The 14,978-nt window shown below is 50.5% G+C and overlaps 3 protein-coding genes across 5 annotated transcripts; 1 reads left to right on the forward strand and 2 right to left on the reverse strand.

Moving 5' to 3' along the window:
- Positions 1-948: 948 nt before the first annotated feature.
- Wdr83os (WD repeat domain 83 opposite strand) lies at positions 949-2,205 on the reverse strand. The gene is made up of 4 exons (XM_050120735.1): positions 2,017-2,205; positions 1,799-1,904; positions 1,234-1,331; positions 949-1,164 (listed from the first exon to the last, which is right to left on the reverse strand). Exons 1-4 carry the CDS (start codon positions 2,064-2,066, stop codon positions 1,098-1,100), a joined length of 321 nt encoding a protein of 106 aa, XP_049976692.1. The 5' UTR covers positions 2,067-2,205; the 3' UTR covers positions 949-1,097.
- A 112-nt stretch (positions 2,206-2,317) lies between these two features.
- Positions 2,318-9,680, forward strand: Wdr83 (WD repeat domain 83). The gene is made up of 9 exons (XM_050120734.1): positions 2,318-2,558; positions 2,639-2,759; positions 2,843-2,948; positions 3,204-3,252; positions 3,335-3,461; positions 6,952-7,019; positions 7,115-7,223; positions 7,308-7,422; positions 9,530-9,680. The coding sequence occupies exons 1-9, from the start codon at positions 2,456-2,458 to the stop codon at positions 9,677-9,679; spliced, it is 948 nt and encodes a 315-aa protein (XP_049976691.1). The 5' UTR covers positions 2,318-2,455; the 3' UTR covers position 9,680.
- A 43-nt stretch (positions 9,681-9,723) lies between these two features.
- On the reverse strand, positions 9,724-14,203 carry Dhps (deoxyhypusine synthase). 3 transcript variants are annotated; one of them, XM_050120731.1, is made up of 9 exons: positions 13,868-14,201; positions 13,269-13,433; positions 12,680-12,801; positions 12,502-12,598; positions 12,336-12,422; positions 11,764-11,869; positions 11,583-11,686; positions 10,016-10,141; positions 9,724-9,941 (listed from the first exon to the last, which is right to left on the reverse strand). In XM_050120731.1, exons 1-9 carry the CDS (start codon positions 14,072-14,074, stop codon positions 9,846-9,848), a joined length of 1,110 nt encoding a protein of 369 aa, XP_049976688.1. In that variant the 5' UTR covers positions 14,075-14,201; the 3' UTR covers positions 9,724-9,845. The 3 variants fall into 3 exon arrangements, 2 of the variants coding, with proteins under 2 accessions (XP_049976688.1, XP_049976689.1); XR_007588491.1 differs by having other exon boundaries at positions 9,921-9,941; positions 11,583-11,663; positions 13,868-14,203; XM_050120732.1 differs by lacking the exon at positions 13,868-14,201 and having other exon boundaries at positions 12,690-13,411.
- Positions 14,204-14,978: the final 775 nt, after the last annotated feature.

Genomic DNA, 14,978 nt, shown 5'->3' on the forward strand with positions numbered 1-14,978 from the left:
GCTGTAAGGCTTTGCTATGCTTTTGTATGAGTGTGGGCAAAGGATTCAACGTTCCAGTGGACGTCAGTGTTTCCTAAGGGGTGGAAAGTGTAGAAGGGATTCTAGGGTACCACACTCTCTTTAGGGCTGAGGTCCTAGAAGCTAGGGTCGAAAACAGTTCTGGTCTGCCTTGTGAGGCTTGGGACAAACCGCCACGGAAATGTCAGAGATGTCAGAGATGAGGCCCTCAGCCGGGTCTGAACAGCTGAACAGTTGGAAAGCGCATAGGAGGGGAGGGAGAACCCTGAGTCTTTCGTACCCTTTCCAACCCCTACAGTCTGTTCATTATTCTGTTGCTCTAATAAGAAAAGCCCAGGCCAGAGTTTGGTGTGTTGGTATAGAGCTGTAATCTTAGCATGCTTGAAGGCTGGAACGGGATATTACCATCCCCAGATACATGATTACCAGGTCTGCCAGGGTTATACAGAACACACAAATACAGCTCTGGAGTACTGAACCTGTGTAGGATGTATAACACCATGAAGTTCATGTCCAGCACCTCAAAATAAACAAATCGATAAATAAATAAATAACCAAACAAAAAAGAAAACCAAAGCCAAGATTACTTAGGTTGGCAGGGCCAACAGTCACCCAAGTGTGGAAGTAACTGTCTTGCCCCTGATGCCTAAGACATGAGACTTGTGAAATATGAACGTTAACTCGTTTAAAAAATCTCGGGGGGGGGGGGACACACAAAGGACAGTCTTCGCTGAGCAGAGCACCCCAGGAACAAAAGAGAAATAATACAAGTCAGCCAGAGTGGAAAATTTTATATCAACCGGTTTCAACAAGAAAACAAGTGAATACTTTTAGAAACATGAACAGGGTTTCCCATAACAGTGGCCAGGGAAGGGATGGTAAAAGGGAAGTCTGTGGGTTACCCCTTTGTCAAAGCAAAAGCAGGACCCAAAGAACGGGACAACTTCCCTCCATTATGCTGGGAGACCAGAGACAACACTCAGGCAAGTTGAAAACAGCAGCTAAGGGTAGGTTGGAAATAGCCAAAGGCTGGGCCAGAAGGCGGGCAGGAGTCCAGGATCCAAGCCCTCCAGGTGACATCACCACGGGGGTGTCATGGGCTGAGGATTCTGCAGATAGGACATCACCACGGCAGAGATTGAGAGCCTGAGACAGAAAAGAGGTGTCAGCTCCAGAGCAGGCATGGTACCCCATCCCCTCGCTCAGGGTCCTTACATGAAGCTACTCATCATTTGCTTGGTGTCCTCCGAGCTCCGGGAGTTGGCAAAGCTGATAAAGGAACAGTAGACGGCAACCCAAGCACACCATTTCAGCTGAAGAAAGGTGGGTGGGGACATTAGATCAGTGAGAAGTATGTCAAGAAGCCCTCACAACCCAGATTCTCAGAATGTAGGAGCCACCTGCAGCTTGGACCTTGTCCCCAAGAAGTACCTCAATACCTACCCTTCAGAGCTGCTTGCTGACCCTGGGTGGGTGGGCGTGTGGGGGGGGGGTGTTGTATCTCTGACCCCACCACATTCCCACATGCTAAGGACCCTGCCCTTTTTCCATAGTCGTCTGCAAATTGCCTCAAACTAAAGCCCACCCTCAAACCCGCTCAGTTACGCACTCAATCCCAACTTCCCCTTTGTTGGAGGCGTCACCAAAGCTCCGCTCACCGCAGACCACAGTCCCCATCCCCTCCTCTAGCACCCGCCAAGAGGACTCGCCTCTTTCTGAACCCGCCCCCAGGCCTCATTTTCTGGAGGAGCGACACCCAGGGAAATTCAACCCCGCCCACCTTAAGCATGAGGCCGCACATGCTAAAGATCATGCCGAGGAGATTCATGTAGTCCGGCGTCGGGTCGTCCAAAGCTGGGTTGCACTCGCTCGGCGGAGGCTTATACCTGCGACATGTTCAAGGGTCAGGAGCGATCAAGTCCCACCAGGGCTGACAACTTGGCCTGGACCCACGGCCACAACCAGAGATGCCTTGCCATGACTTGCTGGACTGCTCACCTCAGCACTTTGTTGGGTCTCCGTGGGTCGGACATATTGTTGGTAGACATTGCGAACTGAAGACCACGCCGTGCCTCTTTCACTGCTAGACCAGCAGCTTCCGGTGTGAGAATGAAGGGTTGCTTTTAGAGTAACACCAGTAGCCTAGCGCTTCTGCTCCCAGGCCCAGGGCAGCTCTCAGCCCGAGAATGGAGAATAAGAAAAGGCCAGAATCGTTCCTGAAAAGTAGGCAGTATGGAAAAAACTGAAAGTAACCTTCAATATTCCCAACACTGTCATTAACGCGATGAAAATCTGAACACGGAAGTGCCAGGCAGGAAATAGATCCTGGGGGACAATAATAAGGTTACACCCGACCAAGGGCTTTTGAAAGCCTGGAAGCAAGGCAGTCTCAATACAGACAGCAGCAATGCGGATAACAGTCTAATGCGTTTGAAATATGGCTTTTCCTGAACCAAAGCCACGGGCCCCGGAGCTGCCGCAGAAACGGTTGAAGACCCTGGACTGTGGTCAGGGCGCGGTGCGAGCCGTGCGATTTAATGGTAAGCGTCCTCGCCTTCATCCTGGGCCTCCCGCCTCCTGAGGCCCGGAGGTCCCGTAACCCTCTCCTGCTGCTCCCCAGTGGATGGCAACTACTGCCTGACGTGTGGCAGCGATAAAACCCTAAAGCTGTGGAACCCGCTGCGTGGGACGCTGCTGCGGACGTACAGTGGCCATGGCTACGAAGTGCTGGATGCAGCCGGGTGAGTCCGGGGCCAGACTGGGATAAGGAGTGCAGAGGCTAGGATCCTAAGTGGATATTGACCTTCCCTTTCCTGCCCACCAGTTCCTTTGACAACAGCCATCTCTGCTCTGGTGGTGGAGACAAGACGGTGGTGCTGTGGGATGTGGCAACTGGGCAGGTCGTGCGCAAATTTCGGGGTCACGCTGGAGTGAGTACAAGCCAGAAGACCCTCATTAACGTGTGCGTTGCGGAGATCCATATTAGCGCCTAGGTGGTTCCGAGGAAGATCCTTCCATGACAGTCTTCCCGTGTGCCCATCACCTACATCCATGCAGTTTCCCCAAGGACTTTTCACCCTTCCTACCAATAGCGTGTGTCCTTGCTCTAACGTGCACCTGGAGTCTCCCCTTTATCCCAATCTTCCAAACACCCCTCCTCTAAAGTAGTAATTCCTGTTTCCCAGAAGGTGAACACCGTTCAGTTTAACGAAGAGGCCACAGTCATCCTGTCTGGTGAGTCTAGGGCCTAGACAGCAAGAAACCAGTTACTGCCCAGAGGCTCAAACCTGACCTCACCTTTATGTTGGCCTTATAGGTTCTATCGATTCCAGTATCCGATGCTGGGACTGCCGTTCTCGGAAGCCTGAGCCAGTGCAGACGCTAGATGAAGCAAGAGATGGCATATCCAGTGTAAAGGTGTCAGACCACGAGATCCTGGCAGGGTGAGTCGGTCCAGGAGCTTACTCCTGCCCTGGTGTCACTGGAGATCATAGTAGACACTGTGTTTTGGAGACAGGGTCTTATGTAACCCAGGGTGGCCTTCAGTTCCTAACCCTCTTGCCTTCACCTCCCAAGTGCTGAAATGATGAGAGTGAGCCATGGTGGCCCAGCCCTGTGATACAGGCACTCAGGAGGCAGAGGCATTTGGATCTCTGAGTTTGAGGCCAGACTAGTTTACATAGTTGAGTTCCAGGACGGCCAAGGCTATGTGGAAAAAATCTTTTTTTTAAAACAAAAACAAAAAACACCATGCTTAACTGCAACCTAGATCTGTTTTGTTTTTTTTTTTAAAGATTTATTTATTTATTATGTATACAACATTCTGCCTCGATATATGCCCACACGCTGCCAGATACAGGTGGTTGTGAGCCACCATGTGGTTGACTGGGAATTGAACTCAGGACCTCTGGAGGAGCAGTCAGTGCTCTTAACCTCTGAGCCATCTCTCCAGCCCCCCCCCCCAGATCTGTTTTGTTTTTGAGACAGGGTCATTCTGTCCTGGAACTCACTATATAGACCAGGCAATGCTCCCAGCCCCTCCCTGCCTCCTGAGCGCTGCACCTCAAAGCTTGGTCCAGCTCTGATAATTTCATTCTGTAAGTCAAAATAAGTAGCCCAAAACCATGGGGGATGATGAGATGGGGCCATAGTTAAAAGCACTGGCTGCTCTTCCAAAAAAACCTAGGTTCAGTTCCCAGCACCTACATGATGACTTACAACTCTCTATAACTTAGGTTCCAGAGGATCTACTACCCTTTTCTAGCCTGTGTAGGCACCAGCATGCACATGGCACACAAACATATATGCAGACAAAGCACAAATACACACAAGAAACTTAAACAATAGTGTATGGGCATCTGTATGGGGGAGTGATATGTGCTGGGGGTATCAGCAGGTCAGAGTTAGGCATTAAGGTCCTCTAGAGCTGGGGTCACAGGGAGCTGTGAGCTACCTGATGTGCCCCACTCAGCTTTTTGCTTTTTCATCGTTTTTTGAGACAGAGTTTCTATGTAGCCCTGGCTGTCCTGGAACTCACTCTGTAGACCAGGCTGGCCTGGAACTCACAGAGATCCACCTGCCTCTGCCTCCTGAGTGTGAGATTAAAGGCATGCACCACCACTGCCTTAGCTTTTTTTAAGTTGAGTGTGTGTGCGCGCATGCACAGGCATGTGTGGAGGTCAGAGGACAAAGAGTCAGTTCTCTCCTTCAGTGTGTTGAGGCAGGATCTTTCTTGCTGTTTCTACCATACTGTGTACTCCAGGCTAGCTGGCCCTTGACTTTCCAAGAAGATTCTTCTGTCTCACCTCCCATTTCCCCAATAAGAGTGCTGGAATTTTAGATGCCCACTACCTTGTCCAGCTATTATGTGCGTTCCAGAGATCAAACTCAGATCATCAGTCTTTTTCCCCTGCTGAGCCCTCTCCCCAGCCTAAAGAGATCACTTTACTTCAGTTTGGTGATATAGAACTCTGTTGTGGGTGACTCCACATTGTACCAGTGCACACTTTATTGGGCTACGCCTGGTTGGCTACTTTCACCTTCCACTTCCACCACTGCTGTTACCTCCTCTCTCCATCTCCCTTGTTCAGCACAGGCTGCTTACTGGGAGAACTGTGCAGGCTCTTCCAGTCCAAGAGCTAGGCAGTACTACTGCCTAGCAGGACAGTCAATAAATGTAGCCGTGGGGCCTGGAAGAATTGTTCAGTGGTTTAGGGCACTTGTTGCTCTTGCAGAAAACAGTTTGATTTCCCACATCTACATAGTGGCACACATCCAGCTGAAACTCCAGTTCTAGGCAATCTGACAGCATATTTTGCCCTCAACAGCAAACCAGACACACATGGTGCACATACATACATGCATGCAGACAAAACATTCATACATATGAGATAAAAATAATCCAAAAAATTTGATAAAAATATAAATAAATGCAACCATGACCCAGGCATGGTGACACATGCCTTTAATCCCAGTACTTAGGAGGTAGAGACAGATAGATTTCCAAGTTCCAGCTCAATCTGTTCTACATAACAAGTTCTAGGCCAGCCAGAGCTTCACAAAGACCTTGTCTCAAAAAAAAACAAAAGTTACTAAGTGAGAACTGTGGCAGGTGTGGGGACATCCATCTCCCCAGCAGTGAAAAGGCGAGGGCAGGGGACCAAGAGTTAAATGCCAGCCTATCTAGAGCTGTGCAGTGGTGGCACACACCTCTGACCCCAGCACTAGGAAGAAGAGGCAGGTGGATCTCTGACACCAGCCTGGTCTACAGAACAAATTCCAGGACAGTCAGGCCTACAGAGAAACCCTTCCTCAAAAACCAAATAACTGAATGAATGAATGAATGCAGAAATGCAACTGATCTAATTGCAGCAAGAACACCAGGAAGTCATGAGACAGCAGCTTTAGGTGGCAGAAGTGGTAAGATTGTTCATAGTAAAGGCCTGGCATGAGCAACCATGGGTGAATAAGAGCCATCCAGTGGCAAGCCAGAGGGAGAGCAAGCACATGTCCCAAGATGATGAATACGTGCCACAGGCGGGAGAGGCTGAAGGAATGGAAGGAAGGGTCCAAAGGGCTGCAGGAGGCATTTGAACATTTATTTTTCTGAGAGTAGTGAAAAGCCATGTTTCTTTGAGGGAAATACTGGCATGAAGTGGCTGTGCTCTGAAAGTTTCCCCAGTGAGCCAGGTGTGGTAGGACACCTTGTACTCCATGAGTTCAAGGACAGCCTTAGCACAGTGAAAGGAGACCATCCAGGCCTGAGTTCCTGTCTCAAAAGGGATGAAAGCTGCTTAGTGGGTTTCGGCATTAAAGATGGAAGATTACCAGCAAACCCTTCATCCGTGTAAGAATAGGATGGTAGTGGAGCAGGAGGGGTGGAGTCACCCCTGAGAACAGTGCTTTGGTAACTGTAGTAGGCTGATTTCAGGATCTCCCAGGGAGAGCACATTTTAAGCTGTCCAGCCCTCTATAAAATATCTTGCAGAGTCTGCACACTCTGATACGTGATTCTGGTTTGTGTGTTTGCTGTGCTAGGTTGGAACACAAGGCCTTGTGTGTGACACAAGGCCAGCCTGGCCTACAGAGCGAGTTCCAGGACATCCAGGGCTTTACAGAGAAACTCTGTCTTGAGAAAACAGATAATGATAACCTTATAAAATATAGTTCTGCAGTTGGTCAAATGTGCAGATGTAGAACCCAGAGATAGGTAGGGTTGACTGCTGTACCAGTCAGGAACTGGAAAGCTCCAGGGATTTGGAAAAGAGGGCATGGTTTTTGAGTGGGACCAAGTTGTCCCCTGGACCTGAGTCACAAAGCAGAAGAGCACCTTTTCCTTACACTTTCCTAGATGCCCAGGAATGCGTAGGGGCACAGGCTGCCCCTGGAGTAGAAGACTGCAATGCTTCAGGCTGGATCTACCTTTTCTTGCAGCTCCGTGGACGGCCGAGTGAGGCGCTATGACCTAAGAATGGGGCAGCTCTTCTCAGACTACGTGGGCAGTGAGTGTGGCCCTGGGTCCCAGTGGGACAGTCAAGATAGAAGATGGGGCAGGCAAGAGTACCCGGATTCACCTGCCTGTCACACTCTCTCCCAGGCCCCATCACCTGTACCTGCTTCAGCCGCGATGGGCAGTGCATTTTGATATCCAGTCTGGACTCTACTTTGCGGCTTCTAGATAAAGACACAGGGGAGCTGCTGGGCGAGTGAGTCTCCACGGTTGGCCTCCCCCTCCCCATCCTTCTGAGGCTAAGAGGAACAAGCCTGATTCTACCCACCCTCACTGCTAGGTATGTTGGCCATAAGAACCAGCAGTACAAGCTGGACTGCTGCCTGAGTGAACGTGACACACACGTGGTCAGCTGCTCTGAGGATGGGAAGGTGTTCTTCTGGGACCTGGTAGAGGTAAGCCTTCCCCTTTGACTCCTTGCCAGGGCATCAGCTGTGTGTTTACCTCAACCACTCCCAGGCCTAAAAAGAACAATGTTGGGTATTTGAGCTGAGACCTGTGGGAGGGAGGTAGAGGTGGGAGTGTGTCTGACTCTGATTCATCCTGCCTCAGCCTCCCAAGCTGGAACTAGAAGGAAGGAAAAGCAGGAAGCCTATTTTAAGAAGGGAAACAGCATATGCTAAAGGACCTGGAGAAGGTGCTGGCTGTAGCTGGTTCCAGGTCAGACAGGGCTGTAAATGCCAGGTTGAGCTACTGAAGCAAACCCAAGCGCGAGGAGCCAGTGCCAGCCACTGAATCTGGGCTTACATCACCCAGAAACCCTGATCTGCATATGGGTTCCATATGGCTTTAAACCCCAGATCCTGACATGCCCCAGATGGACCATTTTCTTAGTGAGGTCAAGGTTTTAGGGCCTCCAGGAAGGAGGTATCAGTGCTGGGGCAAGCCAACAGAATTAGGCTCAGTAAAAGGACTGGAAAAAATAGATCTTTGAGACCAGCTCTTGCTTTGGGAACTAAGGATGGTCTGTCAACTCTCCTGAAGAAAATTCACCTTGAAAGGCACACAAAAAGATATTGTTAAGGTAACTACGGGGTGGCGAGGGAAATGACAATCGCTGGGTCTGCCAAGTAGACCTGTTAGTACCCAGAGTGTCAGGGAACCGTGAAACTCAGAACAAGACATGCCTGAAGCAAGTGGTGGCTACGAGAGCAGAACAGGTGCCTCGAGTCTAAGGACAGTGCCGAGCGTCCCCTGAAAGGAAAGGAAAGGCTGGGCATGTAGTACGTGTGTAATCCCAGCAAGTGGGGCAGCTATGACAGGAAAACACTGAGTTCCAAGCCTATTATCTCAGCACTGTATTGCAAATAACGAAGGGTTTGCTGAGCCAGGCAGTGGTGGCACACGCCCTAAATCCCAGCACTCAGGAGCCATAGGCAGATGAATCTCATGAGTTCAAGATCAGCCTGGTCTACAAAGTGAGTTCTAGGACAGCCAAAGCTGTTAAACAGAGAAACCCTGTTGAGGTGGGGACGGTTTGCTGCAAATTTGAGGTCAGCCTGGATTATAGAGCCCTTTGTTAAAAAAAAAAAAAAAAAAAAATAGTAATAACAATTTTGTCTTGGGCTGGAGAGATGGCTCAGCGGTTAAGAGCATTGCCTGCTCTTCCAAAGGTTCTGAGTTCAATTCCCAGCAACCACATGGTGGCTCACAACCATCTGTAATGAGATCTGGTGCCCTCTTCTGGCCTGCAGACATACATACAGATAGACTATTGTATATATAACAAATAAATATTTAAAAAAAAAAAACAAACAAACAATTTTGTCTTGTTTTGGTTTTTCGAGACAGGGTTTCTCAGTAGCTATAGAGCCAGTCCTGGAACTCGCTCTGTAGACCAACTAGCCTCAAACTCACAAAGATCTGCCTGCCTCTGCCTCCCGAGGGCTAGGATTAAAGACATGTGCCACCATTGCCCAGCAAAAAAAGAAAAAAAATTAAAAAGGAAGGTAAGTGAGACTTCCAAGATAATTAGCACTTGGAAGTGGGGTTTGGCCAGATGACATCTGTACTGTTTTGTTTTTCGAGACAGGGTTTCTCTGTGTAACAGCCCTAGCTGTCCTGGAACTAGCTCTGTAGACCAGGCTGGCCTCAAACTCATGAGATCCACCTGCCTATGCCTCCTGAGTGCTGGGATTTAAAGGCATGTGCCACCACCACCTAGCTGACATCTGCAGTGTTTGAGAAGCCACTAGAGGCCGGTGGTGGACCAGTGTTAAGCACTTGCCTAGCATGTGCAAGCCTCAAATCCCTAGCACCCCCCAAGGTACCAGGAACACGCAAACTAGGAAGAAACAGTAAGGTGGGGGTCACAAGGCCAGGGCCTTTCTATGTCCAAGTTTAGAAGCCTCTGGGATTAAGGGTGTGGCTCAGTGGCAAGACTTGCCTGGCATTCTCAGCACCACCAAAAGAAGTCAGGGGAAAGGTGACTGAGGACGTCAGGCTAGATCTCAAGGAGACAGCCTGATCACTAGTAATTGTTCCCCAACATTCATTCCTTAGGGTGCCCTGGCACTGGCCCTGCCCGTGGGTTCTAGTGTGGTACAATCATTGGCTTACCATCCCACGGAACCCTGCCTGCTGACAGCCATGGGGGGCAGCATCCAATACTGGCGAGAAGAGACCTATGAGGCAGAGGGTGGAGCAGGCTGAGGCTTTCTGACACCAAGCCAAAGGACCCAGACCAACTCACAAGACCTAACAAAGACCATTTATTTATTCTGAAGACGCTGCTGATCAAGGACTAGGTGGGCCCAGGGAGGTGTATAAAATTAATAAATAAAGGAATAGCAAATACCCCCAATCTTCACCAATCTTCTTAGTCCTCATTCTTCTCAGTTGTGAAGGCATCTGCCTTTTGGGCAAAAGTCTTAGCGACCAGCAGGGGGAAGACCAGAGAAGCATCAGCATAGACCTGCAGAGAAGCTGTGTGAGCCATGGGACCCATGGCCATAGCCCACAGACTCACCCTAGGCAGCCAGCTTCTACCTTTACTGGCTGAGCATCCATCCGGATCTTGCCCCAAGAGACAGCCTCATCTGGCCGGGCTCCTGAGTCTGAACCATCAAACTCCTGGGCTGTGTTGATGTAGACAGCATAGTCAGCCCCATTCCGCTGTGGGCAGAGGAGAACCTGGTCAGAAGCCAGAGCCAGGGAGAAGGCTGGGGTATGACACAGGAAGGCTTTGAGAGCTTCTAAGAAGGGCCATCTTCAGTGCCTGAAGTGACTGTGCAGGTAAGATGGTCCATGTTTCCAACACAACCACCTCTACATACAAGCTCTTCCTCCATAAGCTAAAATGTACCACTTCTGAGACCCATGTGACAAGTCAGTTAGCTACAGGCAAAGTAAGAATACTGTCTGTACAGGGCTGGAGAGATGGCTCAGCAAGTAGGGCATTTCATGCTCTGACAGAGGACCTGAATCCAATTGCCATATTCATGTCTGGTGGCTCACAACCATATGCAAGTCAGCTCCAGATGATCCAGTCCCTCCTGGGGACTCCCGTGGGCACCTACACTTTACTCAGAGGTGCACATAGGCACACATGTATCACATAATTAAAAATAAAACCATCTTTAAATATAGCGTATGAAATTACCTTCAAGCTATATTCATTCACATTTAAATTCTGGACATTATTTCCTTCTAGGTTTCTGCCCCAAAATATGTATGTAAATATCTCAAATTTTAAATATAAAAAACCAAAACACTAATCCAACACACTGGTGTTACCAAGCATTTTAGTTAAGGACATTCGAGCCAGCTGTACTGACACGGGCTTGTGGTTCCAGCTACTCGGCAGGGCAAGGCAAGAGGATCCTTGATCCAGGGAGTCAAGACCAGCCTGGGCAACAAGGAGGCCAGTCTCAAAGAAAGAACGCAGAGGACTGCCGAGTTGTAGCCAACACCCTATGCTCAGCAGTAGCTCCTGCTGCAACCAACCATATGAGAAAAGCAAACCTGTTCCCGCACTGCTCTGCCTCAGACCCAGAGGTCTCAGCAAGCTCCCGAGTCCTGGCGTCACCAGCCTCACAGGACAGGGTTCAAAATCCTCCACAGGCCCTGCTAGTTCTGCGGTGTAACCTCCAGGTCTTCACCGCTCCACTATCAGCTGCTCCTTGGCTATTTCAGGTGTCTCAGGGCCTTTGCACTGGCTAGTCACCCAATGGGAATGTTCTTCCCATAGCATAAGGCCTGTGGGGGGCACCTCTAGAAAATGTCTGCTCACGGTCACATTTCCCAGAAGCCTTTTCCAACCCTCCCTTTATTAAACAGCATTCCTTTCACATTATAGTATTCTAGAATAGCCCTGAACTGTGTACAGGCCATCTCCCTGCCTCAGTCTACCAAGTAGCTGGGTATAGTCACCTTGCCTGACTGACATCACTTATGTCCTTACAATTATTGCCATATAACATGCATGTCACTTCTTGCTGTCTGCCTGCCTGCCTCACTCCAACCTAACTGCACAGAGAAAGGGGATTCCGACCCATCTAGTCCACTGCTGTAGTCCACGCCTGGCATGCTGTATGCCAAGGGCCACCCCACTCACCATGAGGTTAGCATTGGCGATGTGGTGCTTGACCATACCTCCACCCAGGATGATCATGCCGGAGCGCTTGGCGAAAATGGCCTGCATGTTGATGAGTCGTAGGTCTGAGAGGGAGGGCTGAGGTCAGGCACTGGCCTCAGTGCACCCTCCTCCCTCTTCTCCCAGGGCCCGAGCACCTCACCTTCAACGATGTCCAAAACTAAGCCTGGGTTTTTGTAGGAATGGAAGAAGATCATGTCACCCAGTGAGCCATCTGTGAGCGCAGGGCTCAGCACAGGAATGTGGTTCTGGTGTGGAGACAGGACCAGTCAGCAGCTACAGCTCAGAGCCCAGAAAAACTCTGGTCTGCAACCCAGTGGCATCCTCCCTCCCTCCCTGAACAGGCTGCTTATTTCTCTGGTGGACATGAGGCAGATAAGAGGAAAACCATACACGCCTCTACGTAGGTGTCTGGCACACTGAGCAGTGGTTCACCATTTTCCAGACTCTTGAGTGCCACTGTCTCTAGGAGCATGGTACCCTGGGTCAGGCCCCACTGAGGTCTTAAGCACTACAGCTAAGGAGCCCCAATACTGTAGGGCATAGCTAGGAACTAGAGCCCTTCATTCAATAGCTGACCTAGCCTCTCGGGGTTTGACATGCCTCATCTAAGTCTGGGAAAACTAAGAATAATTATAGAGATTCCCTGGTAGATGCAAAGACAAAACAAGTCAGCGCATGCCAAAGCTTAGGGATTCGTCCCCACCAACCCACCTTATAAGCCCAATAATACACAGATTCTGGGTTGTTGATCTCCTTGCCAAGTCGGGAGATCATCTTGGAAGGTGTCCACTTCACACCCTAAAGGAAGAACATCAGTATTAGCCCGGATGTCTTCTGACTCCACTAACCAGGTCCTCCTGAACTCTTCCAGCCCTACCTCTGTGTTCTGTTCCAGCACCATCTGGTCCAGAATGGGCATGAGCCAGTCCTCAAACTTGCAGTAATTATCGTTTGGCACCAGCAGGTTCCCAATCCTGGGGATGGGAGGCACATGGGCATCAGTCACCAAGACCCTCGGCCCAGGTCCCCTGCCCCACCGCTACTCGGGGCCCCACCTGTTGATACCATTCTCCCGGAGCTCCTTCCCACTGAGGCTGAACTCGCCAAGGTAAGTGGGTGCCAGGCACTTGATGATATCTTCTTCCACGCCTCCAGCAGTCGTCACCAACACATCCACCTACAGGCACAGAAAACAAGGCTCGCCTCCTTCTAAGCCGCACTCCTGACATCAGCCCATACTCATCCTGACACAAGCGTGCAACAAAACAGCGCCTGTTCCTCTGCTTAAAGCAGACCTGTAGCCAGAAAATGTAGCACACTCCTGTGATCCCAGCACTCAGGAGGCTAAGGAATAAGAACTGCCAGCATGTTCAAAAACAAAAACCCATCTCCTCGCATCCTTTTTTGAAATTACTTTTTTTTAATGTGTACCAGTGTTTTGCATACATCCCTGGAAATGGAGTTACAGACATCTGTGAACCATCACATGGGTGCTGGGAACCAAACCCAGGTCTTCCACAAGAGCAGCAAATACTCTTAACTTCTGAGCCTCTTCAGAACCTTCTTCATGTCTCTTAAATGAACAGCAGTTTTATTATCCACTTGCCCAGGGAGGTTGAGGCCACGGACCTAACATCGACCCACCATGTTGTGCTGCACGAGGTAGCGAATGGTCTCCCGGATGCCCGAACTGATGAGGTTGGATGTGTAGCCCAAGAAAATGGTGCAGCCAGTGAGTGGGCGGCGGCTCTGCGTCAGATCTTCGTGATGGTCTTCATCTTCTGGTAGCGGCTCCAGCTTCTTCTCAATCTGCGCATGAGGGCACCGGAAAGTTGCACTGACTCCGACCCTCAGTCGAGGAACCCCAGGTGGCCTGGACTCCGTACTCAGTATTCCTGAATACTGAGTAGTAGTCCGGAATACCGGACTATTTCGAAACGAAAACACAACCCCTGCGCGGACCCTACTCCCCGCTTTCCCGTTTCAGGTCTGTCACTTAGGGTTTGTCCCCTTTTAGGAATCACACAGCATCTTCTTTTCAAGCCCCCTTCCACTGCGAGAAGCTACTCCAAGGCTCTCCCGACCTTAAGCTCCTCCTACAATGTCCTTCTTTTAACCCCAAACTCCCCCCCATCCCAGACTGCCCATTTACCAGGACTCCGCCCCGCCCAGCCACTCACACGAGGATCCGCGTGGCGCGGTCCCGCCCTCCCGTCCCGCTTCGGGGCCGCCCTGCGCCTCACCATGGCGTTGACTTGCTGCACCGCGCGTCCAAAGTTGGTAGCCTGGAAGCCGGTGGTGCCGAAAGCCTCCAGAAGTGCCTGATAATCTACGCCGCGGTTGAAGTCGTAACCTTGCACCTTGGCGCTCTCGGGCGGCAAGGCCGAGCTGTGCTTGAGCACGGCGGCCAGCGCCGCGGCGGGCGCCGCCCCCTGCGAGGTCCCCTCCATGCGCCCTTGGCCGCTCTGGGTCACAGCCGCCCGGGTGCTGAGAAGCGCAGAATCTCTCCGCGTGGTCGGCCTGAGCCCAGGAAATGGGACTCGAGAGCCCGGGGTGGAGGAGGGCGGGGTTGGAACCGGAAGCTATTTAGTCATATGACCCAGGATAGCGCCTGCAGTCCTGGTAGCGGCCATTTTACTCCTGTGTTCCGTACACCGGCTCCGGGAGCCTTTTTTCCTGTCATCGGACTCAGCTTCAAGCGAATGAAAGTGCCTAGTTTGAAAGTTGTCTGTCCAAATATTCCTGCTCCCTGTGAGTGAGATGATTGTTCCTAAGATAGAGCCCTTGAACAGGATTTAGGGCATCAGGCAAACTTAGTTGCAGCCTCTTGTCAAATAGAATAGTGATTCCTTTTGGTGCCTCCCACAGTCTCCACAAACTTCCTTGCTTCCTCTGCCCTGCCAGCCTCAGTTGTCACCTTCCACTGGATCATGGGCCTCTTATGGGAGGCAAGGATGACTGCCATCTTTTTACTCCAAGAAGCACCTATTATTACTAATTCTACAATTTGTGTAGTCTGCACTAAATAGTGCTCTCTGTTGGGCACTGAGATTCAGCACTGAACAAACAAGATCTCTGCTCTCCTCATGTCCGTAGTCTGAACGATGAAACAGAAAACTGTGATTAAACCAAGCTCGGGGTACACACCAGCCTGCAGTCAGGAGGTGGAAGCCGGAGAATCTCAAGTTTCAGGCCAGAGTGAACTATAGAGACCCTGTCTCAACAAAAGAGGATGGTGTGGCGAGGGAAATCACTGCCAGTGAAGCCCTTGCTTTGCAAGAGTGTGGATTAGATGTGTGTGTTCAATTCCCAGAACCCAAATTAAAAGAGATAGATATAATGTCTGAGAGGGCA

This window comes from Alexandromys fortis, unplaced genomic scaffold (assembly GCF_014885135.2).
Source record: "Alexandromys fortis isolate MF-2015 unplaced genomic scaffold, M_Fortis_MF-2015_v1.1 scaffold_186, whole genome shotgun sequence".
NCBI lineage: Eukaryota > Metazoa > Chordata > Mammalia > Rodentia > Cricetidae > Alexandromys > Alexandromys fortis.